Here is a 25952-nt window from a genome sequence, read left to right as displayed (position 1 = left end):
CAAATATGGAGCAAGAACTAGCATTCATCAAACACGCCATAGCAGGCACTGTGCCAGACACATCTCATTAAGGCAGACCCAAAGAAGTCCTCGAGTCAGTCGTCCCGCTAAAGCTGGAGTCTATTATTTGAACCTACAATTACTGACTTATACGTAATTCAAGGAGGAAGAGTATTTTCTTGTAACAGTAACAGATGGCTTGACAGTGTATGGGCTGATGAGCTATTCTCAAGGAAGGAGTTTGGGAGAAGATACTGCCAAATTGAGCTAAAACTTAAAGCAGTCTTTCAAATTATGACCTAAAGACGTTTATGAAACAACCAGGAGGGTTATGAACAGTATGCTTGAAAAAATAAAACTGATTAATATAGAAAGCATCAGAGTATCAGAAGTAAAATGGGTACATGTATGTACTTGAAATACATACACATATTATGAGTACAAATAATATATGTGTGGGAATATGCACTAAACTAAGATGAACGATATTTCTGGGTGACAAAACATTCAGGAAATGCCAACTCAGTGAGTATCTTTTGCACATCAATGTTCATATCAAATATTTTACTGAGCACCTCTTATGTGGTAGGCACAGTGAACACAAAGATGAGAAAGAGACTGTCTCTGAAGTGCTTACAATCTAGTAGGGGAGACAGAGTCAAATAATTCCGTGGTAAGAATTAAAGCAGGGTTATACAAGGGGACTGTGTGAGTCCAAGGAAAGAGGCACCTGCTCCAACCTTGGAAAGAAGCAATAGTGGAAGTGATTAGTTGTAAAGCTGGTAGGGGAGTTCCTATTTAGAAACTACTATACCTCCTTCCTCCCCTCCCTAGGGTGTAGAAAGTGGGTGTCAGGATTACTTTGCTAATTTCATTACCAGGAATCCTGAGGCAAGTCAAGGACAAGACAACTGCCTGCAAGTGGTACGCAGGAGAGCCTCTGCTTGGCGTTTAGAACACTCATAGGCAAAAACCAAGAAAATACTTTTTAAAACACACCAGTTAATGACTGCAGCAATACATGCTGCTTCTCTTCTTTAATATCATTTTAAGTCATTTAGATGATCATATCGATAGAATGACAATGGCATGAAAAATGTTTCTTTACTTGAAACATACAAATCCAGTAAATTCACTACAGGAAAGCTGTAGCTGAAGTCAGTTAAAACCTGTAGAAGATTAGCACAGGAAATAACCCAAATGTCCATCAACAGATGAATGGAAAAGCAAATTGGAGCATTTACATACAATGACATATTTAGACATAAAAATGAAGCATTGATAACATGGATGTTGCTTAAAAACATGTTCAGTGACAAAACAGACACAAAGGGTCACATGTGTATGATTCTATTTATATGAAATACGCAGAAGAGGTAAATCCAGAGACAGAAAACAGATTGGTGGGTGCCAAAGGTTGGGGGAAGGAAGAAAGGCAGAGTAGCTGCTGAATGGGCACAGAGGTGATGAAAATGTTTTGGAACTAGATACAGTGGAATTTGCACAACACTGTTAATGTCCTAAATGCCAATTAACTATTCACCATAAAATGGTTAATTTTATGCTATGTAAATTTCGTGTCAATAAAAATGAGCATTAGTAGATGGGGCTATATAGTAACAATGAATGAGGAACTCCTTAAAGGCAATAATAAAAATAAAACCGAGGAGGAAAATTAAATTACTGAACAGCCCTAAAGTCAGCAAATACGTGCAGCTGAAATACACTAATACACACAGGAAAAATGAAGTCACGACAAAAGAAAAAAAATCCCAACACTTTATAAGCACCAGCAAGAAAGGAAATGAAAACAAAAATGATGTTCTACATCTTTTAAAATAGCATCATGGGATGGTTAATGAATTTCGTTATCAATACCCATGAATAACTCCTAGAGCTGAAAGTTAAGCAGCACTAAATGCTGCATATTCCGTGCTAAAGGTTTCCAGCATTTTTCTTCCTGAAGTGTACAACATGCCATCACTATCCAGGAGAATCCTCTTGAATACTGAGTGTACGGTTTAAGCTTTTTCATCAGTTATGAGGCAGGTATGCAAGTCCATCCTTGGGCTCTGGATCTTCTCCAGTTACAGCCAGCAGAACCATATCTGTAAGTGGAACTTGAACACAGGTTCGTGGATCATCCACAGCCAAGACCCTGGCTTTCAGAAAATCAAAAGTTGCCTCTATGCAGACTCACCTGTTCTCCATACTGCAAACTTCGAGTCATTGCCTTGAGAGCTTTAACAATCTGAGCCTTAGTGGCTGCTGGGCTGTCCAGGTTTTCCAGACCAATGCCTTCGAGTAATTTTAAGAGGTATGGAACCAAATCTGCTTTTAGGGCCTAGAAAAAATATTAAGCATATACAAACATACAGAAAAAATGGAAATCATCCACTGAAGAAATAATTTTACCCCCAGGACCATACCTGGAAGGCAGCCTGTGCACCATATTTTAATGCCATACACAGGCTTAAGTATCTAATGATATTTTTATTTAATGAGATCTTATTCTGTGCCATCAACCATCCTAAATGCTATACATCAATTATTTTATTCAATTAATGCACAAAGGGTAAAACAGTAAAAAAATATGTTCATAATCACAGAGCTGGGCAGTACTAAAATATGTATCTGGAGCCAGAAAATATAGAACCTGAGCTTTTAGCTCCTGTACTGGGCTGCCTGCCCTAGTAACACTGTACTAACAGGCAACGATCTCTGAAATACGTTAGTATATTTTCATATTTTCTTCAAACATCAATCTTTGTGGTCATCGTACATTTCATATCAGCCTAATAAAAGCTGAATAATAACCTGGTATCACAATTTTCACTATCCATTTTGAAACTCAGAGGGAATAGGTAGAAATAAGACACTTAGTGAGTGCACCTCTTTTTTCAGGGACTATTCTCATAACAACCCTGCGAGATGTCATAACCTTATTTTACAGATGAGAAATCTGAGCATTTTAAGGTTAAATATCACGTCTAAGGTCAGAAAGCCAGTAAGTGGTAGTACCAGCTCATGTTCTTTCCTACACATCAAACTCCTCAAGCCAATCATAAGTCTGAACCTCAGAGCATCCAATATCTCTTTGAGATGTACTCAACAGCTCTGCTTGCCTCAGTGAGGGTCCAGCGGGTAAGGCTGAGGAGCTGGGAGAGTGGGAAGCCCAGATAATAAAGATGCAGGGCCTTGTACTCTGTCTAAGGATACCAGATGTCACTTAGTCATCTGGCAGGTAATGAGAAACCACTGAATGGTTTTTAAGATGAAGAATGGCTCAGTTATATTTCAGAATTCTATTTAAACACTTTATTATTTTTTATCATATCTATTTATGGGAAATAAAGTGATGTTATGACACATGCATACAATGCAGAATAATTAAATCAAGCTAATCAGCATATCTACCATTACAAATACTTATTTTTTTGTGGAAACATTTAAAATCTACTCTTACCAATTTTGAAATATACAATGTATTATTAACCATAGTCACCATACAGTACAATAGATCTTAAAAGCCTTATTCTTCCTAACAGAAACTTTGTACTTTTTGACCAGCTTTTTCCCATTCTCCCCACCCCCAGCCTCTAGTAATCACCATTCTACTCTCTGCTTCTATGAGTCTGATTGTTTTAGACTCCACTTACAGGTCAGATCATGTGGTATTTGTTCTTTGAGTTACATTTTAGAAAGATCGCTTTTGTAAGTTTTTAAATTTATTGCATGTTTTTTGTTCTTTCAACATCTATCTACGTGGATATCCATCAAGTTCAGTTTTCATTAGGTGGACAGTCTCTTTGAAAAAGGCATTATCTTGGCATGTTTCTTAAACATGATTTAAGAAACAAAGGAATAAATTAACAGAATAAATTTTTCCAAAGAGGATGAAGCACATTTTACAAATCAAGCTAAGCAAGCTAAGTTAATTGCACAATGGATAGCCAAGATTTAAATTTTACACACCATAAAAGTACTTCGAGTTGGTAAGACTGTTGGCAGCTGGCCCCATTTTTCTGTGTGTGCCTATATACACACACTAATATACATGTATATATGCATACACATAAACACACACATATTATATACACTGTGTATGTATGTGTATGTATATATAAGATATAAAATTGTGTATACACAAACTCACAAGTGAACTCTCATCAACCTTAAGGAAACCAAATCAGTACCAAATAAGTGAAAGTCTATTTGGTATGTTTGCTTTCCTAAAATAGTGCTAAATCTAGAAAGTCACTTACTTGTGCTACTAATTCACTCTGCTCCTTCTGAAACATTCGATTAATTGCTTCACAGGCTAGACCGACAGTATCTGCTCGCTTTTTCATTCCATTCATCAGTGGGCCAATGGTCTCTAAAGATGCCATGGCTCGAACACACAGCTAAGTGCCAAAAGAGAAGGTTACTTGTAGAGTAACAGTATTTATATAACATGGTAAATACTATAACAAAATAAGTAAATACGTAAAAAAGAATCCCTTTCAGTTTAACAATGAACTGAACCAAAATGTAATCTATTAATTATATAATCTAAACTGGTATCTATCAAAACTGATTTGATAGACACCAGTTTTGATAAACCCAGAACTAATAAAATACCATGTGGTTCGTATGCAAAAAGACACATGGCAGAAAGGGGATTTATATAATACTACAACTTAGTCAAGAAGGGAGCGCAGATAAATTCTGGAGCTTATAAGCTACTAAGTGATTCATCAATACCTCATTTTCAGACAAGGCATGGATAACGCGAATGGCACTCTTAGGAATGGCATTGTTCCTATGATTCATTGCCTGGATAACTTTGGGAAGATGGCCCAATGGCGGGACCTGATCTGCCAGCTGAGGCTGTGCACTGAAGAGACACACTGTTGCCATTGTCAAGGTTTCCAGAGTTTCTCCCTGCAGGTGTAAAACAGAAATAAATCAACTATAAAATACTCACACCATCCTAAATATCCAAGGTAATGTATTTGGTGTTCAAAACTAGGGATTCAAAAGTTCTAAGTGCTGATACTTGAAAACAGACTCACGAATCTGAAGAGAACAACGAACTTCCCATTTTCTTTGATAAAAGGCATGAATCCAAAGGACTTTAAGAATGTGCTATTTTAATATAAGCAAGATTTCACTAGGTTAGGTATACCTAATTTCTACTGCAAGTTTAAGAGATCATGTCCCAAATGATATTACTAGAAATTTTTAGACCATGCTGCAGGTATGTTAGTGTCAGAACAATAATCCAGAAGAATGCAGAACTAGTGAAATGTTTTTCCCAGTTTCATTAAAAATCCTACCATTTAACATGTCTGGCTCCCACAAAGCACTTTCTATTGTGGATAATGGATTGGAAAGACCTTCAGTTTATACCACTAGATGCACACATCCAGAACCATAATAAAATGCATCTTGAATTAACATTAAAATTGGAATGTGTCCAAAAAGAAAAGTGACATAGGAGGAAACTGCTATGTGCTTTCCCTAAGTTTTAGCTTCTGAGAACTGCATTTTCCAAGCAAACTATGTATGTAGTAAAAATCCTATTAGAGGAATATGACTACAGAAAGTAGCACTGGTAAATACTTGGCAAGCTAATCACGTTTCTAAAATATGTTTTACTAAGTTAATGATAATAACTAATAATTTCTAAGCACTTGAAATGTGCCAGACATTATGTTAAGTATTCTATATATATTAACTCATTAGAACCTCAGCCTCAGAGACAGGTGCTATGATTATTCTATAAACGCAGCAACTGAGGCAGAGTCATGAGGTATTGCTCAAGGTCACAGAGCTGGTCAGTGGTATGGCTGGGACCACCTAATAACACAACTCAGGCTCTTAATCACCTTATTCTGTAGCCAGGCTGTTTAATTCAACAACAATCATGTAGGTCAATTGTCTTCCATCTCAACAAAATCTTAAAACTTCTGAAAACAAAAAAGACTTTGAAAAACAAAATCTTATATACTATCAGGGTATTTGGCTTGGCAAACCAAGAACAAAGCTACCTTTTCACTCACTCCTGCTTCCCAGGTAGCCTCAGCCACAGATACAGGATTCAGCCACATAGTTACTACTCTTCTGTCAATTTCTTTGACTAGGGTTATCCCTGCCATATACATAAAGTAGAGTGTAGCACATGCCCAAGCAGAACAGACTCTCAGAGGAACACTGAACACTTAGGTTTCTCCTTAAAATTACATATTCATTAGAGATGGACAGTAAAAACCTTCTTTTAGGGCTTCTGTAATTTTTAGAAATAGCATCCTCTCAATATAGATATCTTTAACTTTGGTTCATAAACATACTAAAGAGCTTCACTTTTGAACATGGCAAAAAATGATCGAGGGGCATATGTGAATTTAAATGTGGCTGCTACACTGAAAGAGCTGGCCAGTTCCTAATTCATGGTCTTTGTGAATAAGGTTGTAAGAGAAACACCAGTCTAGTTAGCAGAGTCTTTGAAATGTTTTGCTGATGACTGAAGCTTACATGAGGATTGTTCTTCTCTAGGAGCTCAGTTAATTTTTCTAACAGTGCAATAAGAAATTCTCTAGGCTTTCTTAGAACCCAGGCTGGTTGTGCAATAAAGATCCTCAAGAAGACTCCTCCAACAGCAAGTTCACCCTCTGCTTCTCCAAACACCACGGCAAAATCTTCAGGTAACTTTAAATAGAGAAAGAACCACAGTCAAGGCACTCAATAATCTTGAAGTTAGAAATGCACACTATATTAAAGAATTGTTTATAATGTTAATCAGTCCACAAATGGCCATTAATGTAATCAAATTATGAATTTTTTCTTAATAAAGTTCAGAATGGGTGCTCTTCTTACTAACTTCAAAAGTAAGTATTCCAATTTTTATGTTTGAAGCCTTATTTTCCAGGGGAATACCCAAGAGTCTTAATGACAAAGTAGTTATAGGTTGGCATTAAACTGACTCAGTAGAAAGTTAAAACAACTAAATCAACAGAAAATAAGATGTAAAATAAAAGCATATTTTACCTTCCAGTTTGCCTCAGGGTTGTCCTGCTGATTTTTAAAGTGCCTTGGGGAAAAAAAGGAATGAATACCAAACTTCAGTCACAAAATACATTTTCATTAACCTTTAGCATAAGTTTTAGAGGTGATAGGCACAGTAAGAAATGTTTGCCCTTCCCAGTGATTTTATTTAAAGGCTATAAATTATTACCTTTGTTTTTACTTACTCTAGCATCATTTCCCTAACTGTTGTGGATACTTTATCTCTGGAATTATCATTCCAAATTAACTCAGGATTTTCATGAGTTCCTTCAAAAATATGTACAGCAGCTTCAGGATTGTCTCTCATAGCATCCATGAAAACACTTGGTAGAAATTTCATTAACATAATTCGAACCTATAGGAGGAGGTTTGAGAATGAAAAAGACACCTATTGGAAACATCTCAATATTTTGTTTGTATTTTGCTAATAAGATAGAATATCAATATAATTTGCGTTATGACTTATGTGGGCCACAACCATTACCTAAAAGTTCTGAAGTGAAAAAGATAATCCTCGGTTTATGCAAAGGTACCTTTAAATAAGAGTCAGTACGACCTGATCCTACTTACCTATCAAGTTTCATTTTCTCTGTTCTGCCATGGTGACCAAAAAAAAAGTTTCATTTTTACCCCCTGCCTCAGTATCACTAGTATGGTAAAGTTCCCAGAGCACACCTCATAGGTCTTGCCTTACCTATGCAGAATGCCCTTAGCCAGGCCTGTCCCTTCCAACTCTCCCTTATAGCCCTGCCCGCACAAACTAATTTTTCTCATTCTACCTCTGTCTTACAAGTATTTTCTAGTACATTTATTTTGTTGCATGTTTTATGTTATACTGTGTCTTTTTCCAAAAAAGGATTTAAAACGCAGTTTTTAAAAAATACATCTAGCATATACATACAGACAAAATGAAAATTAGTGCGAGGCATGGGGTAAAGGGAAAAATGAGGGTTGGAAAAGTGTTTTTCCTTCAGATCATCACGTTTATCTCTTCTCTGGGTCAAATTCTGGGCTCAAATCTTATCTTATGGAAACCCTCTAGGCCCAATCTTTCTTACTCATTGCTTGTATTCTCAGCCCTTGGCACATAACATATGCTTAAATACTTGAATAAATGAAGACTAATATGAAGTCAGTACACAAAAGAAACATAAAAAGCTCCATAACTGCCGGAGATACACTACAAATTTAGCTCTGAATTTCCTAGCAGCCAATGAGCTAAATTTCAGTTACATAACAGAACACCCACAAAATAAAATCATGTCAGTTGCTTCAGAGACACCCAACTATTTCTGGAGGAAAAAAGCAATTTCTCCTGGGGTTCCCATGGAAGGGCATTTGTTATATATTAAATAAAACCACCAAGGTGAACTCAACAAGAGGTTTCACAGGCTTATTTCTTCCTATATTCCCTATGATGAGAGTATTGTGCTGCAATATAACTAAACTCTACAAACGACAAGAGAAGGTAGAGAAAGTGATTAAGTATGTCCTTCTTGGTCATCAGCTCCCTGAGTGTAAGAACAATGCTTGACTTGCTCACTGTGGTATATCTGCCCCTAGTAGCTCATTCTCACAAAGACCAGAGAAAAACATGCCAAAGAAGCACCTAAAAGTTAGAGCAGGACTTAAAGGCCATTTATTTTAATTTTTTCACTGTGGAGCTAAAGACAGACAAGTTACCCAGAGTCATTAAGTCCGTGATCTGTGACTCATAAAGCAAGAGTTTTGCTCAGAACATTATGCTGCCATCTTGCTATACCAGGTCAATTACTTCACCTTTAATACAATTGCTTATTGCTTTTTTTGTATCTTTTTTTTTTTTAAGACAGGATCTCACTCTGTTACCAGGCTGGTGTACAGTGGCTTGATCATAGCTCACTGCAGCCTCAAACTCCTGGGTGTAAGTAATCCTCCCTCCTTAGCCTCCTGAGTATCTAAGATTACAAGTGCACTACCATGCTTGGCTAATTTCTACCTTTTTTTTTTTTTTTTTTTGTTAAGAGATGGGGTCTCTCTACCTCACTCAGGTTGGTCTTGAACTCCCGGCCTTAAGCAATCCTCCTGCCTCAGCCTCCTGAATAGCTGGGATTACAGGCATGAGTCACTGTGCCTGACTGTTGTGTTTAAGGTTTTTAACAAAATCCTCTTCTGAAACATACTTAGCTGTCTAATAAGAATCACTGTTGAAATCATTCTACATAAATTTTAGGGCAGAAATATCTGATATGTCTTAACAGATTTCATTATATACTAGTATTTTAAAAAACTCCTAATAACTAACCTGTTTTAAAGTATTTTATAGCTTGAAACAAAAATTGAAATTTTTATGGCAAGCAAACTAAATTTGAAGTAATAACCTTTTCAGAAGTGAACTATATGCTCGTAATAAGCTGTATTTGTAAGTGACTGCTACAGAAATCATCTATTGACCAGTTGGGTGAACTTAAAATGTCTTATTTAAGAGCTATATTTATGAGTCTTAACAAGTTGATACGAAAGCAAACTTTAATTGTACTTAGGATAACTGTCTTAACATGAGTCCTTTCATTTCTAAGTTTAATCTAACCTACTGTCATCTGATACTTTTTAAAAAGGCACATTATTTGATCAGCTGTACAAAATCAAAAGTCTCTTCCTATCATATTTCTGAGAATGCTTTAGTATTCTAATTTAATTCAATTAATGAATGACCCAAGTCTATCATCAGTAAAAAGCAGTATTAAAGCTAATTTTACCAGGATGTTTAAAGCATTTCAAATGCTAAGAACTACATAAGTTTATTACTCACTGGTGTGTATACTATTAAACATTTGAGCAAAAAACTTACATAAGGCAGATACTGTGACCATAAACCTTCAGTTACGTTCAGGTTACTCAGCTATTGTTGAACAGGGGTTGGCAAACAAGGGGTCACATCTGGCCTGCCATCTATTTTTGTATATAAAGTTTTGTTGGAACACAGCCACATCCATTTGTTCATTTACTGTCCATGGCTATTTTCCTGTCACAACAGGAGAGCTCAATTTTTGTAACAGAGATCACATGCCCCACAAAGGATAGAATATTGACTATATGGTCCTCTGATACAGTTTGGCTATGTCACCACCCAAATGTCATCTTGAATTTCCACATGTTGTGGGCTCTCCTCGGTGGGAGGTAACTGAATCACAGGGGCAGGTCTTTCTCGTGCTGTTCTGTTCTCATGATAGTAAGTCTCAAGGGATCCGAGGGTTTTAAAAAGGGAGGTTTCCCTGCACAGTCTCTCCTCTCTTGTCCGCTGCCATGTGAGACGTGTCTTTCACCTTCCGCCATGATTGTGAGGACTCCCCAGTCACGTGCAGATGTTAAGTCCAATAAACCTTTCTTTTGTAAATTGCCCAGTGTCGGGTATGTCTTTATCAGCAACATGAAAATGGACTAATACACCCTTTATAGAAAAAGTTTACTGGTCCACCCCTACCTCACACCATGGATAAAAATTAACTCAAATGGATCAAAAACATAAACCTAACAGCTTATACTATAACACCAAGGAGAAAACATAGCCACAAATCTTTGTAACTGTGGATTAGGCAATGGTTTCTTAGACATGACATCAAAAGAACAAGCCTAACTAAAAAGAAACTGGACTTTCTCAAAATTAAAAATTTTCGTGCTCCAAGAAAGTGGAGAAACAATCAGGAAAATGTGAAAAAATATTTGAAAATCATATCTATAATAAGGGACTAGTATCTAAAACATATAAAGAACAATTACAACTGAATAATAAAAAGATAAATAATCTCAATTTAAAAATTAGTGAAGGATGTAAATAAACATTTCTCTTAAAAAGTTGTACAAATGGCCAATAAGCACATGAAAACATTAGCCACCAGGGAAATGCAGGTCGAAACCATGATATAACACATCATACCTACTAGGATGGTTGTCATAAAAGATATAACAAGTGTTAGAGAAGAAGATGATAAATGCATTGCTAGGGGAATGTAAAATGGTATTGCCACTTTGGAAAACAATCTGACAATTCCTCAAAAGGTTTAATATAATATTATCATATGACTCAGAAATTCCACTCCTAATAAAAACACATGTCCACATAAAAACCTGTACACAAATGTTCACAGTATTTGTAATTTAGCAGAGCCAAAAAGTAGAAACAATCCATGTGTCCACTGAGATAAATGGATACCAAAACATGGAATACTATTTGGCAATAAAAATAAATTTACTAATATTTGCTACAACATATATGAAAACATTAAGTGACAGAAGTCAGTCACAAAAGACCACATATAGTATGATTCCATTTATATAAAAAATGCCCAGCATTTGGCAAATCTATACAGAAGGAAGTAGATTAGCGGTCATCAGGTGCTAGGGGAAAGGGAGAATGGGGAGTGACTGCTAATAGAAATAGGGTTTCTTTTTGGGTTGATGAAAATCAAACCTAAAATTGATTATGGTTGCTCAATCTGTGAATATACTAAAAACCACTGAATTGTACACTAGGTATGTGTGAACTGTATGGTATGTCAACAATATTAATAGCTCAAGAAAACTGTTACCAAAAAAGAAAAAAAAATTTTGGCCAGACACAGTGGCTCACCCTGCAATTCCAGCACTTTTGGAGGCCAAGGTGGGTGGATCACTTGAGCTCAGGAGTTTGAGACCAGCCTGGGTAACATGGCCAAACGTTTCTACCTCTACAAAAAATACAAAAATTAGCCAGGTGTAGTGGTGCATGCCTGTAGTGCCAGCTACTTGGGAGGCTGAGATGGGAGGATGGCTTGAGTCTGGGAGACAGCTTGCAGTGGGCTGAGACTGCACCACCGCACTTGCAGCCTGGGCGACAGAGCCAGACCGTCTCAAAAACAAAAAAATTTACTGACCACAGTTCTAGAATAGAATCTCTTGCAATTAAGGTGCTGATACTTGTGCTTTTTCTATACAGAAAGTTTAACTGTAAAAACAGCTTGATAAAATTTGTTCCGCACATATTTCAAAGGTCAGAAATATAACCAAAGGGCTCAGTTGATTCCAGAACATATTTAAGCATCTAAAACACTATTGAAAAAATAACTAATATTAGATATTACAGTTATGTGCTACATAGCTCTAAGAAAATTCAATATTAAATATTAACTATTTTATAGACCCTCCTGTAGGCTTCCAAATGTAATCTCCCTTGTCTCATCAACCCTGCTGAAGACTATGAACTTATTACTAAAGTAAAACTGTTTCAGGTCCTATGATAGATTCTCAATACCTAGACTGAGAGATCAAGCAAGAAAACAACAACTGAATCCAATTTGTTTTATTAATGTAAAAAGTGTTTAATTAGCCTTGGCCTTTTTTTTTTTTCAAACTGAACTTTACATGGAGGCACAATGTGTACAAGGGAAGCCACCCTGGCTTTAGATAGAGGTAGGGGACCTTAGCCTCCCCCTTACCCAAAGTGCCTTTGTGGACTTGCTTGAATAATGATCCCTAAATATCAGTCCTAATAGACTTCAAAAGAATCACTTTGGAAGCATGTTAAGAATGGGCCCCACCCTAGATCTACTGAATCAGACTCTGAAAGTGGGACTCCTGAGCCTTTATTTCATGGTTCCCCTATGACTCTAAGGTGCTGCTTTGTGGTCAGGCACAGAGGATTCTTCAGTGAGTACTACTTGTGAAACTGACTTGGTAACAAAATAAAGGGACATTGATACCACTTGCACCTGAATGAAATTCTATTCAGAACTATTGCTTTAACAGGTTCCTGCTCTTCAAACTGGACCATGGATCCAGAGATCATCTGGTTATCTCCAGATTTGGGATAGAAGATCTCCCTGAAGAGTTAGAAGCCAGAGGTGCTGTTATACGCATGTCCCTATATGAATTCACTGCTGAGGGTGGCATGTCCTTAATAATTCAGGTGTGGAATATAAAAGACACAAACCACCATCTCCTTCACTAGTTATTTCCACAGGCCAATCCTTGAAGTGTGAAAGTCTAACCTATTTTCCGTCATAGTCTTGATATACTTTTTGTTCTCTCTTTGAGGGAGATGAACAGTTTATCATCATAATCCAAACATTCTCTTAAGACTTTTCAATTCCAGTACAGGCTGCCCTGACTCTAGTTTTCTCAAACAGTAATATATAAGAACAATTTCTGGAACGTCAACTTTCCAACTTTCACATCACATCATTTCTTTATCCTCACCATCTCAGATTTTACTAAACTTCTTGAAATCAGTATCAAAGTAACAAAGCTTTAATAATTAATTTCCTTTCAAGAACTTATTTTGTGCCTACCTTTGGACCTATTAGTTTATCTGCTGTCATTTTGGCAAAAAGTTCTGCTGTCTGGGCTCGAACCTGTGGATGTGTTGAATTGCAGAACATATCCAGTAAGTAGATCAAAGCACCTATGAAGGAAAAAGAGAATTAGTGCTTATAAAGAATTTGACTTTTCTAATCAGAATTCATTTTCAACCATATTTCAACTCAATGTAGTTTTTAAAAACTGTAAACATTCTAAAGCATTCTTCTAGTTTATCAGGCTGTAAAATGCAGCTCAAAATAAGTTTCATTATACTGCATATGACTAGCTAAGAAAGCACTCTATACATTACCCTTTGCCATTGCTTCTTTGATTATTTTTGTACTTGATGTCAAAGCATAAAGAGTTTCCAGAACAAGCTGACGACCTGCAGAGTAAAAGACATTTCAAGGAAGGCATCATCAGGTTAGCTTATATTTACTTGGCACCAGCTCTGTGTCAGGCACTTAACTAGATGTTCTACACAGGATGTCATATTTAATCTTCATAATAACCAGTGAGACAGGTATTTTCATGGCCATGTTATCAGTGAGGAAGCTGAGGTCCAGTTTAACCTGCCCAAGGTCTCACAGCTAGTAAGTGGTATAGTTGAGTTTTGTATGCAGGTCTGACTGACTCCAAAGTCCATACTCATAACCACTATAAAACCCTGTCTTCCTACCTCACTGTTCACTGCACATCCAAAAACCTTCTAATTTCCTGACACCCAGAGGACACTCTAATCAGGCATCTAAGATTTTTACCTGGTGCTACTGTCTTGAGGGAAAAAGTAGGAAGCAGCAGTTATAAAACCGGGTTCCATTCTAAGACATAATTGCATCCTTCTGGACAAAGCCTATATGCCTCTCACCCAGTCACTACCATATTATATGCAAGTATAGCTTACTGGACTTAACTCTTCTAGAGTCAAATGGGAATGACAGACAGGTGGCCAAAGGAATAAAGTGCTGGCAAATAAGGTAGAGGCTGCAAAGTATTAGGCTGACATGAAAGCAACAAGAACAGTAACAATGTACCTTAGCAAACAGAGTAAGATAATTTAGTCTGAAATCTGAATGATAGAGAGTAGGCTAAAATATCTAGATGCCAGCTATTTTCCCTGTAAGATTAAAATATTGACTGGAGTATATAAGTATAAAAATTATGAGTTCCATAACATCCTTTACTTCACCAACCAGTTTAGTTTTCATTGTTTGAAGTCTCACAAAGCTACTGAAAACCAAGAAAAAAGAAAAACAAACTAAGGTTGCAGGTATGATAAAAACAATCTGCAAATGACTTTACAAAGCTGCCATTTTAAAGACCTGTTTTAAGCATATCATGTATTGAAGAGAAAAAAAATTCCATAGAAATTCAACTCAATTTACCAAACATAACACCAAAAATAAGCAAGCCACTGGTATATAAGATGAACGATATGGTTCCTTCTCTTAAGGAGGTGGACAGACATGAATTCAAGATTAACATGACTTCCAAGGGATTGGCAAAGTCAACTAGGCAATGTATTCTGGTTACTGGTGAGTCTGGAGTTACATGTAATTACCTACAAACTCAATATTCCTGCCTTTGAAAAGCAATCTTAGGGTTGGTTTTAGCATAATTACAAACCATTAGACTAGGTAATTGTATAGATTAGGGCAGGCTGTATTCAGGAAATAAGGTTGGGATATTTTTTAAACCACCTTGGTATTTTATCTTATTAATATCCAATCAGCAAAAGACAAAGTACACAGATTTGAACACTAAGCTGAATACAAGGCCATCAGTATCTTAAGCATGTTTTCTATCATCCAAGATTACTTATGTTTAGTAAGCCATGAAATATTAGTTAATTCTCAATTACCCATGTGTGGATCTCAATAAACCGAAAATCCCAGGTTATTTTCCGTTGGTTTTGGACCTCTCTCACCCCCAATTTTCAAATTTTGACATGGGAAATGCAAGACAGTAACCTATGTAAAACATAATTAGGAAGACAAATCTAGTGTAAAGAACACTTTAAAACTAAACATAGATGACATTTGTTTGAGGTTTTGTATCAATTATGCAACAACTCCCTTCCATGGGCTGATCCTGCTGTGGTTTCCAAAATTCCACCTGTATACATACTCGATGGCAACGAATGCAGAAGAGCCAACAAACTGGACAAAACCATTGATTCAGCAATATTGTTGACACAGTCTTGGTTAGATGTCACTATATTCACAACCTGAAAATTAATCAACAGGATAATAAAAGTTTCAGAAATAATTTTGAACCTAAATCAAATTAAGTCATATAGACTGTACAAGCGAGATAAATGCTTGGGGGACGAAACATTTAACTTTTAGATAAGAGTTTAATTTTAAAAGATTGCCTTTATTACTTTAATCTCTTTGGAAATAATACGTTGAGGTTTCTAAGAAGCCTTCAATCCTATACCCATACATGCTCCAGAACTAAGGTACATACTATAGTATTTTCCAATTACAGAGTTTGGGTGGTGGTTGGTGATCAGGAAAATAATGATTCTCATTACTGGGACTTTTTTACTTTTAAAGGAAAAAAGTAAACGTCTTCAGCACTCAGCACAACAGACTGGGGTTTTCTTTCTATTATAAAGAAAAAGGTATGTTTTTCTTTTGGAAACAATGACCACTCAAATCTTTTAGAGTATACATCTAAACATCATTGGTCAGCGTCTCAGTGCAACATATCCTAGATTTAATAACGTTTATTTAAAAAGTTACAAGATGCTTGAAGGAATTAAGTAGAAAACATGTTTTTCAATTGAAATAACTTGCTTGTTAAGCTTGTTGACCAATTTAAAGTTTTTTATTCTATTAAAAATCTGTTTTAAGCCAAAATGTTATCTAAGAACATGTTACACAAATTATTCATAAACCATCTATGTAACTGTCACTGCAGAGTTACACTTGGTGTTCTGTGCAATCAACTGTGTTACAAAGTTTAAGATCTCAGAAATAATCCTGGGAAGTCTGGGTTGCCTGGGCAAAGAACTACTTGTGACTAAGGACTTCTTGCTTCTCTCTCAGAAGAAAAGGCTACATTTAAACAGCATCCTATGAGACTAGTGGCTTCAATATCCTGAACAAGGGGACTCCAACTTCTCTTGGACTCTTAAGACCCATGGGTTCTGGCAGTTGGCTTTTTTAGGCCACTCCTATAACAGCAGCACACCCAGGTGTCTGTCTGTAACCCTCACAGAAAAGGTAGCTTTTGTACTAGATTTGTAAGAAGGGAGATCAGCTGAGGGGGAGGAACAAGGATCACTCCTCTGGAATGCAAACCCACAGTATGTAGCCAACAGATACGGCCTCAATATGTCTCTCCATGGGAACGCAGCAATCAGGGAAACCCTGCATCATCTTCTTGCTGATGTGTGGCTTCTAAGCTTCCCAAGTAAAGCCCATTCCTTAACCCATACCTGACACTGTACAACACTATCCCAAGCCTTAACACATAACAGAAAGAGAACCACTTTGAACGACATTGTGCAATTGTGCAATATTCACTCTTCAAATTCAGCATGTTAATTCAAGTTTCAAACAATACTGATGTGGCTTAATAGGCAAAATGATGAAACAAAAAAGCATACTTCAACTTCAATGACCGATCAAGACTCCAATCACACATGGTAAATGGCAGGAAAAGTAACATGCTTTAGTACAAAACGTTTTTACCTCTAAAGCCAACTGCTGCACTTGACCAGCTCCATGAACTCGGAGAAGAGAAAATATCAACTTAAAGTGCCCAATGCATTCACTCTCAGAACCTAGAGAATAAAAATAAAATGGTTTTTTATTTCCAAGAGATGTTTGAAATTATTTAGCTTCAGAAAACCGATATACACTGTTGTTTACTGTCAATTTTAAGTCTCTGATAACCCTTTCTAAACATCTGTGACATGAAGTAAGTGGTTGACCTCTAAGCAGCCATAAGTCTGAAAAGGCAAAATGTAAGGTACTAGAGCTTTTCAGGTTTACTTTGTTTGCATTCCCATCCCCACCCCTAACCCTCAGGCTAAGACCTTTATCAAATAAACAATCCAAATATAGCCCAAAAATCTAAAGTGTAAGGTAGTAATTTTATTCTTTACCTCTAGACCTTAGGGTTACCCCCCTCAACCTAATTATACTTTGGGAGACTCTGACACGATTTGGCTTTTAAATAAGACTAGGTTAGAACTCTGCCACTTAACTATAATACAAACAAACTGGTATGAATATACAAAGCACTCCCTGTGAAAATACATAAAATGAAATGGTATTTCCATTCCTACCTACCTCAAATCCTAATCCCATATATTTACTTCCATTTTGTTGTTAATAAAATAAAAGCATGAAACAGGTTTTGTTCAGCATATTCTTCCTTTTCTATATGGTAGTAAAACAGTGTAATTTCTTATCTTTTGAGGATTCTTAAGATAACTCAGTAAGCCTCCTTCAAATTAAAGAGTCTGAGAATATTCTATAAATATGTTGCTTTTAAATTCATTTTCAAACCACTTCTTAATAGGGAATAACTGTCAAATACATCAATGACACACAAACCATACTTCTAAATTACAAGAGAGAGTTAATTCTAATAAATGTGATAGATATTATCAGAAGGATTTCTGCACAGGCCTTTCTTCAACTTTTTACAAGTTCCAAATCAACAGTCTGCTCTGCTACAATTTCTTTGTATCTAACATACCACTAGCAATATTCGACACTTTGACAACTCCAAAAAAAAGACAAAGTTTTCTTCAGATTTTATAACACTGTCTTTAATAACATCCCAATGTACATCCTGTAAATGTGTAATTTTCCCAATATTTAATTACTGTTATTTTATTTAAATAACTTTTTGGCAATAATCCAAAAGTCAGAATTTTAATAGTACTTTAATACATATTAAGAAGAGTAGAAATGTACCTGAAAGGTAATGTTCAATGTTATTTTAAAAGATCAAGTAATTTAAATTGAATTTGTATTATTTTAGGTTTATATTCTATATTTACTATCAAAGTTAGAGTTGAAAGAAGCTGTTAGACTTTCACTCACCCATCTCCCTGGAGTCAGGCTAGAGTAATATTTTTGAAAATGTCCTCTTAAAGATGATTAAGAGTAGGAACTCTCACATCTTTATTTCTATACACCAAAAACTTCAGGCAATTTTTCAAAAATATCAGTGCCCATATGCACATGGCACTGGTTAGAGACCAGAAAGGAGGCAAAAATTAGATCACTTCTTATTAAATAACTCTAATTCAAGCACTTATACTTGATATGTTAACTTATGACATCAATGTGAAATTTTATGCTATCAAACTATTCTGCCTTTTCAACTCATTTAGATAGATGTTCTCATAGAGACATGAATTTTTCTAAACATGGTGCCTTGACCTCTCTCCCCAGCTTAACTTTTATTGTAAAAATATTACAGGGTCAATTCCCTGTAATGTTATGTTAATACAGTATAACCAAGTATAATTTTCCCTGATCAAATTGATTATTGGAATTTTTAGGGCTCCTGTATTATATGGGTCTTACCGATCAAAGGTTTAGTCACATACCTGGATTATATTTTATGACATTTCTCAGAGCCTCCAAAGCCATTTCTACTCTCGGTAAGCGATCTCCGTGTTGCTCTGACTCCACTTTTGCAGCATGTGTGATGGCCATGAACGTGTGCAGGTACTGGGCCTGGGAGCCTATATAATCCAAGAGACTTGCAGCAAATGCTTTTGGAACCTAATCAAAGCAGACAAGTATTTAAAACACATGGCTGCCCTAAGAAATAACTCCATAGCAGAAGAAAGAACTTTAAGCCATGACAGTGAATAAACATGATCAAATTATACATACATACGAATACACCTATGCATTATAGGGGACATGGTAGAGGGCAGGAAACATTATATGGTATTTCTCAACTTCCAGAGATCTGATATACTCCCATAAGTATCTTAGTGTAACAATTCTGAGATTAGAATACCTCCTCCCTTTATCAATCGAAGTAACAGATAGTATGATATAGAACTTCTAAAATTTGGTTATATTTTTATAATTAAAAGTTATATAAAATTTAGAACATAGATTCAAAGGACAATTTTCAAAGGGACTTCACAAGTTACTTAACTCATTCTGCTTAATAGCTATTTACATATATATTACTCTGTGGTAAGTGATACACATTATGGCTTAGTAAATTTTTCTTCTAAGAGCAAACTCTAAAACAAAGCCTCACTTCTTTCCTTCTTACAAACAAATCAATCACCAAATCCTCTTTGCCACCTCCTACAGGTCAGTTGCAGTGGCTTGCACCTGTAATCCCAGTTACTTGGGAGGCTGAGATAGAAGGACTGCTTGAGGCCAGGAGTTTGAGACCAGCCTGGGCAAGATAGTGAGACCCCTGTCTTTAAATAGAAAAAACAAAAAATGAGAGCAAAAACTCCCTGTATGATCCCCAAGCGCTCAGAAGAAGCTCCTCAGTTGTTTCTGGAAGTGATTAGGAATCATCACAAAAGATGATCTGATGTGACTCCAGTCATCTTCTAAAAAAATCTTTATTTCCAACCTATATTTTCTCCTAATACTGGCCAGAGGAAGCCTCAGGTCTGGTGGTCTGATATCCCTTGTGATGAAATGAGCATGTAACTGGCCTTGTATGTCCATGAAGGACTACTGAGTTAAAGGCCACGGCCCAGTGGGATAGCAGTAGGCATAAAATATAAGAAAAAGCTGGACAAGGAACAACTTCTTATGAACAAACTTTGTAAAATTCAGTTCTTCAACAATCAAGATAAAGAGGCTCACAAGCTGTCAGTGGTCACCCCATCACAAGCGTTTGGTATTATTTCAGGTATTATATTTCAGTGTAGAGGCACACCTCAGAGATAGTGTGGGTTCAGTTCCAGATCACCAAAATAAAGCATATTTTTTGGTTTTCCAGTGCATATAAAAGTTATTTTTATATTATACTGTGGTCTACTATTAAGTGTACGATAGTATTATGTCTAAAAAACTATGTGCATACCTTAACTAAAAAATGCTAACAATCATCCAAGCCTTCAGCAAGTCAATCTTTTTGCTGGTGGGAATGTCACCTTGACGTTGATAGCTGCTGACTAATCAGGGTGGTGGTTGCTGAAGGTTGGGGTGGCTTCCCAAAGTAAAACAATGAAGTCTGCTCTATCAACTGACTCTTCCTTTCGTGAAAGATTTCTCGGTAACATGTGATCTGTTTGATAACATTTTATCCACAGTACTTCTTTCAAAATTGAAGTCAATCTTCCCAAACCCTGCTGCTGCTTTATCAACTCAGTTTATGTAATATACTAAATCTTTTGTCATTTTAACAATGTTCACAGCATCTTCACAAGATTTCATCTCAAGAACCACTCTTTGCTTAGTCACAAGAAGCAACTCCTTATCTGTTCAAGTTTTATCATGAGATTGTAGCAACTGAGTCACATATTCAGGATCTACTTCTAATTCTAGTTCTCTTGCTAGTTCCAGCCCATGTGCAGTGACTTCCTCCACTGGAATCTTGAGCTTCTCTAAGTCATCCATGAGAGCCAGGAACAATTTCTTCCAAACTCCTGTTAATGTTGATATTTTTACCTCCTCCCATGAATTACAAATGCTCTTACGCATCAAGAAAGGTGAATCCTTTCCAGAAGGTTTTCAATTTACTTTGCCCACATCCATTACAGGAATCACTATCTATGGCAGCTATAGCCATATGAAATATATGTCTTAAATAACAAGATGTAAAACTTGAAATTACTCCTTGATCCATGGGCTGCAAAATGGATGCTGTATTAGCAGGCATGAAAATATTAATCTCCTTGTACATCTCCATCAGAGCTCTTGGGTGACCAGATGCATTGACAGTGAGCAGTAGTATTTTGAAAGCTCTTTTTTCCTGAGCAGTAGGTCTCCACAGTGGGCTTATAATATAATATGCATAAACAGATGTGTTGTCATTCAGGCTTTGTTTTTCCATTTATAGAGCACAGGCAGAGCAGATTTAGCGTATTTTTTTTAAAAAATAATTTCAACTTTTGTTTTAGATTCGGGGGTAGGTGTATAGGCTTGTTACCTGGAATACTGAAGTTTGGGGTATGATTTCACCCAGGTACTGACTACAGTATCAACCTTGACCACCCCCTCTTCCCTCTAGTAGTCTCCAGTGTCTATTATAGCCACTTTTATGTCCATAAGTACCCACTATTTAGCCTCCACTTATAAGTGAGAACAGATTTATCAATCTTAAAGTTCCTAGGATCTTCAGAAGGGTAAATGAGCTTCAACATAAAAGTCAGCAGCTGCATCAGCCTCTACCAAGACAGTCAACTTGTCCTTCGAAGCTTTGAAGCCAGACATTGATTGCTCCTCTCTAGCTAAATCCTAGATGGCATGCTCTCCCAATAGAAGGCATTAGAAACTTTAGTGTAGTGACCTTCAATTATCTTAGCTAAGTTTCTGGGTAAGTTGCTGCAGCTTCTCCATCAGCACTTGCTGCTTCACCTCGCACTTTTATGTTATGAAGATAGCTTTTTTCTTTAAACCTCATGAACCAACCCCCCTAGCTTCAAACTTTTCTTCTGCAGCTTCCTTACCCTCTCTCAGCCTTCACAAAATTAAAGAGAGTTAGGACCTTGCTCTCAATTAGCCTTTGTCTTATGCAAATGTCGTGGCTGGTTTGATCTTCTATCCAAATCATTAAAACTTTCCATACATCAGCAATAAGGCTGTTTCAGTTTCTTATCATTCAGGTATTCACTGGAGTAGCACTTCTAATTTCCTTCAAGAACTTTTCCTTTGCATTCACAACTTGGCTGTGTGGCACAAGAGGCATAGCTTTCGGCCTATTTCACCTTCCGACAAGCCTTCCTCATCAAGCTTAATCATTTCTAGCTTTTGATTTAAAATGAGAGACCTGTGACTCTTGTAGGGTTATTAACTGGCCTAATTCCAATATTGTTGACTCAGAATAGGGAGGCCACAGGAGAGGGAGACTGGGAAATGGATGGTTGGTGGAACAATCAGAACACATACAGTTACTGATGAAGTTCACTATTGATGAACTTCACTATCTTATGTAAACAATTAGCAAGAGCAACATCACTGATCACAGATCACCATAACAGATATGATAAAGTGTGAAATATTGAGAGAATTAGTAAAATGTGACAGAGACATGTAGTGAACACATGCTGCTGGAAAAATGGTGCCAATAGTTGCTTGGCACAGGGTTGCCACAAACCTTCAATATGTTTTTCTTTAAAAGAGAAAAGCAACATAGTAAAGAAAGTGCAATAAAATGAAGTATGCTTCTATACAGTGTGACTACACTAGTAACTTTCAGTAACAGATGATCAAAGGTATCAGATAAAATTAAAAGCAGAGCGCTTACCTCCAGTTGGAAAGTAGGAACTTCGTTATACACCCTAACAAAAATCTCCCCTACAATAAGTTCTTTGACATGATCACTGTAGACAAATTCTGATCCATAAGTTTTGTCACAATCACCCTTTTTAAAAGATGAAAATAGACTGTTAGATGTAAATCTATCCATGTTCAGTTTAATAACTTAACAGATAAGTAACTTGAGAGATCTATGCATTTTCTAGAGAAAAAATGTTGCGTGATACATGTCACAGCACTTAAAATGACTTTGGAATAGGCACACAATTACATTTTTTTATTCCAAATATTACTATTATTAACTCATTTTAAAATTTCAAAGGATCAGAGGTCAGCTAACAAAGGTCTTAGAGCAAGAGATTATAAAGCAAATATGACACTTTATTCTTCTTAATCAACTCAGCAGACATCAGACCTAGTAATATGTAGTACAACAGAGCTGAGAAATGAGCATATTTGGACTGGGTTTTAAAAAGTAATACACTGGGCCGGGCACGATGACTCACGACTGTAATCCCAGCACTTTGGGAGGCTGAGGCAGGCAGATCATGAGGTCAAGAGATCGAGACCATCCTGGCCAATATGGTGAAACCCTGTCTCCACTAAAAATACAAAAATTAGCTGGGCATGGTGGCGCACGCCTGTAGTCCCAGCTACTTGGGAGGCTGAGGCAGAAGAATCACTTGAACCCAGGAGGCGGAGGTTGCAGTGGGCAGAGATCACGCCACTGCATTCCAGCCTGGTGACAGAGTGAGATTGTGTCTCAAAAAAAAAAAAAAAAAAGAAAGAAAAAAGAAGTAATACACTGAACAAAAGTGCTGACAAACAAAAGAGGAATGGGAGAAAAACAGTCCCAAAGAGGATTAAGAATGAAACCAAAAGGAATTTAGTTTGGACTAAAATAACATGTAAAAGTATACAATAAATTATAAAATGCTAAACAAAGAGATGTTATTATGTCTATTCTGGTAAAAGATAATGTACAGAAGGCCGAGTGTGGCGGCTCACGCCTGTAATCCCAGACCTTTGGGAGGCCAAGGTGGGCGGATCACCTGAGGTCAGGAGTTCGAGACCAGCCTGACCAACATGGAAAAACCCCATCTCTACTAAAAATACAAAATTAGCTGGGCATGGTGGCGCATGCCTGTCATTCCAGCTACTCGGGAGGCTGAGGCAGGGCAGGAGAGTCGCTTGAAACTGAGAGGCGGAGGTTGCAGCAAGCCGAGATTGTGCCATTGCACTCCAGCCTGTGCCAACAAGAAGGAAACTCTGTCTCAAAAAACAAACAAACAAAAAAAAACAATGTACAGAAATGTGAGACCTGTTCTCCCTAGCTCTGCAATTCTCAAAAATTTTATCCATAAAGAGTTCTAAGTACTAACATGGAATGAGCTCAAAAACGCTAAATAACAGAGATGTTACAGTAATAGCTACTCTGATTTCCAAAGCCACACACATAATTATCTTCGAAGTCATCAAGATTCAACCATCTAGTGTATGGATTATCCAGGTCTTCTCCTTATTGCCCATCCTACTGCCTTTTTTTTTTTTTCCATGGCTTAGTAATAGCTTCTCCACTAAAAGGTGGTACGGTAGAAAAAAATGTTCAGTTTTGACACTGGAAAGCAACTTTCACTTACTAGGGAAAAGAGGCTGGAGTGAATAACTAAAATAAGGTTTCTGGGTTAAAAAACTGGTTAAAATAGAAAACAGCTGTATATAAGTGGTAACAATAATAAAAAATCCTGATGTATTACTACATACAACACAATACTCTTCTTAAATGGGCCAAATATTAGATGGCAGAAAGCCATACTGACTGACACTAAACTGAGAAATAGTTTTCTGTTCTAATCAACACTGCTGTATTTCCAGAGATTCCATCAGAATAAATTACTCAAGAAATTTATAAAACAATGACATACTTTTTTAATCATGTTTTCTTGTTGGGATTCAAGAAATTCAAGTAATTCTGCTCTTGTAGAATTGTTCCATATCAAATACGGACTTTCTGTGTTGCTGTTAAGCATCTTCAAAATCTAGGAGACAATATTACTGTTTTATGACATTTAGTGAAAAAAATTATCGACATTATCAATTATTAAAATTGTCTATCATATGCCAAACACTAAAATAGTTGCCTATAGTATAATGGACCTCAATAATAAGTATCTCAATAATTCTAACAAGTTTGTTGATATGACCCACTTTACGGCTGAGAAAAACTAAGGCTGCAAATCATTAAATTATTTGTCCCAGGTCTTACAACTGGTAACTGGTAAAACTGGGATCTGAAACTGAGTCTGACTTCAACATTCTCAAAATCTGCTGTGCCATGGTGAAATTCAATATTTTTAAAGTATTTAATAAACACATTGTGAATACAAGCTTGAAAAGAATCACAACACAATACCTTTCTATACATGTATTTGAAAACAAAACCTAAGTCTTTAAGAAGCATACCTGTATGAAGGAAAATAAAATTTATGGGGAGAAAGCCAGATTTTCTTGACCACACCCTGATACTGAAGGCTGTGCAGTCGTTCTGCAGGCATAGATTATGGCTGCTTAGGCATCTGGTGTGCTTTCCTATTGTTAAGCTCTCCTCAATTTGAAATGTAAACACAGACATTTCACAATTCCTTAAATGTCTGAATAAAAAGCTTTTATTTTTACAGAGGTTTACTGCTAATAGGAAAACAGAGGAGTATGACCTCCATCTTATACAGACATGCAAGCCTTGTTTTCAAAAGGCTAATTTCTAGTTAAGCATTTTATTAAATCGAGATGGAGCTCATGTCAACATTTAATTTTGAAATGCTACAAAAATTTTTTAGTGGGGATGGCTATAGAAGTTAATCCCGAACTTCTTGTCATTTTTGGAGAGAATGCTTTCAGTCAGCAAAAGGTATCACATGGTTGAGTGAAAAGTCCAGGAAAATAACTAACATCAAGAGTGGTCCTGGTTGTCTAGTGTTTAGGAAAAATAGTAAAAACAAAAACAAGATTAAAAAACAAAAACAAAAACAAACAAAAAAAACCGGTGGCATCAGCCGGGCGCGGTGGCTCAAGCCTGTAATCCCAGCACTTTGGGAGGCCGAGACGGGTGGATCACGAGGTCAGGAGATCGAGACCATCCTGGCTAACACG

General features: G+C 36.6%; 1 protein-coding gene across 1 annotated transcript in view; it reads right to left on the bottom strand.

The window, feature by feature from the left end:
• Positions 1-25952, bottom strand: part of DNAJC13 (DnaJ (Hsp40) homolog, subfamily C, member 13) — a 120673-nt gene that overhangs the window by 8684 nt on the left and 86037 nt on the right. The window contains exons 42-54 of the mRNA XM_011977983.1: positions 24728-24841; positions 22792-22908; positions 18944-19121; positions 17067-17158; positions 15493-15592; positions 13676-13750; positions 13356-13468; positions 7236-7405; positions 7033-7075; positions 6520-6693; positions 4747-4926; positions 4266-4406; positions 2201-2344 (exon numbers count right to left, since the gene is read on the bottom strand). Coding sequence (XP_011833373.1) covers positions 2201-2344; positions 4266-4406; positions 4747-4926; positions 6520-6693; positions 7033-7075; positions 7236-7405; positions 13356-13468; positions 13676-13750; positions 15493-15592; positions 17067-17158; positions 18944-19121; positions 22792-22908; positions 24728-24841 — 1641 coding nt within the window. The remainder of the gene's footprint in view (positions 1-2200; positions 2345-4265; positions 4407-4746; positions 4927-6519; positions 6694-7032; positions 7076-7235; positions 7406-13355; positions 13469-13675; positions 13751-15492; positions 15593-17066; positions 17159-18943; positions 19122-22791; positions 22909-24727; positions 24842-25952) is intronic.

The sequence above is a fragment of the Mandrillus leucophaeus genome, unplaced genomic scaffold (assembly GCF_000951045.1).
Source record: "Mandrillus leucophaeus isolate KB7577 unplaced genomic scaffold, Mleu.le_1.0 Scaffold186, whole genome shotgun sequence".
Taxonomy (NCBI): domain Eukaryota; kingdom Metazoa; phylum Chordata; class Mammalia; order Primates; family Cercopithecidae; genus Mandrillus; species Mandrillus leucophaeus.
This window is presented reverse-complemented; position numbering and strand designations above follow the sequence as displayed.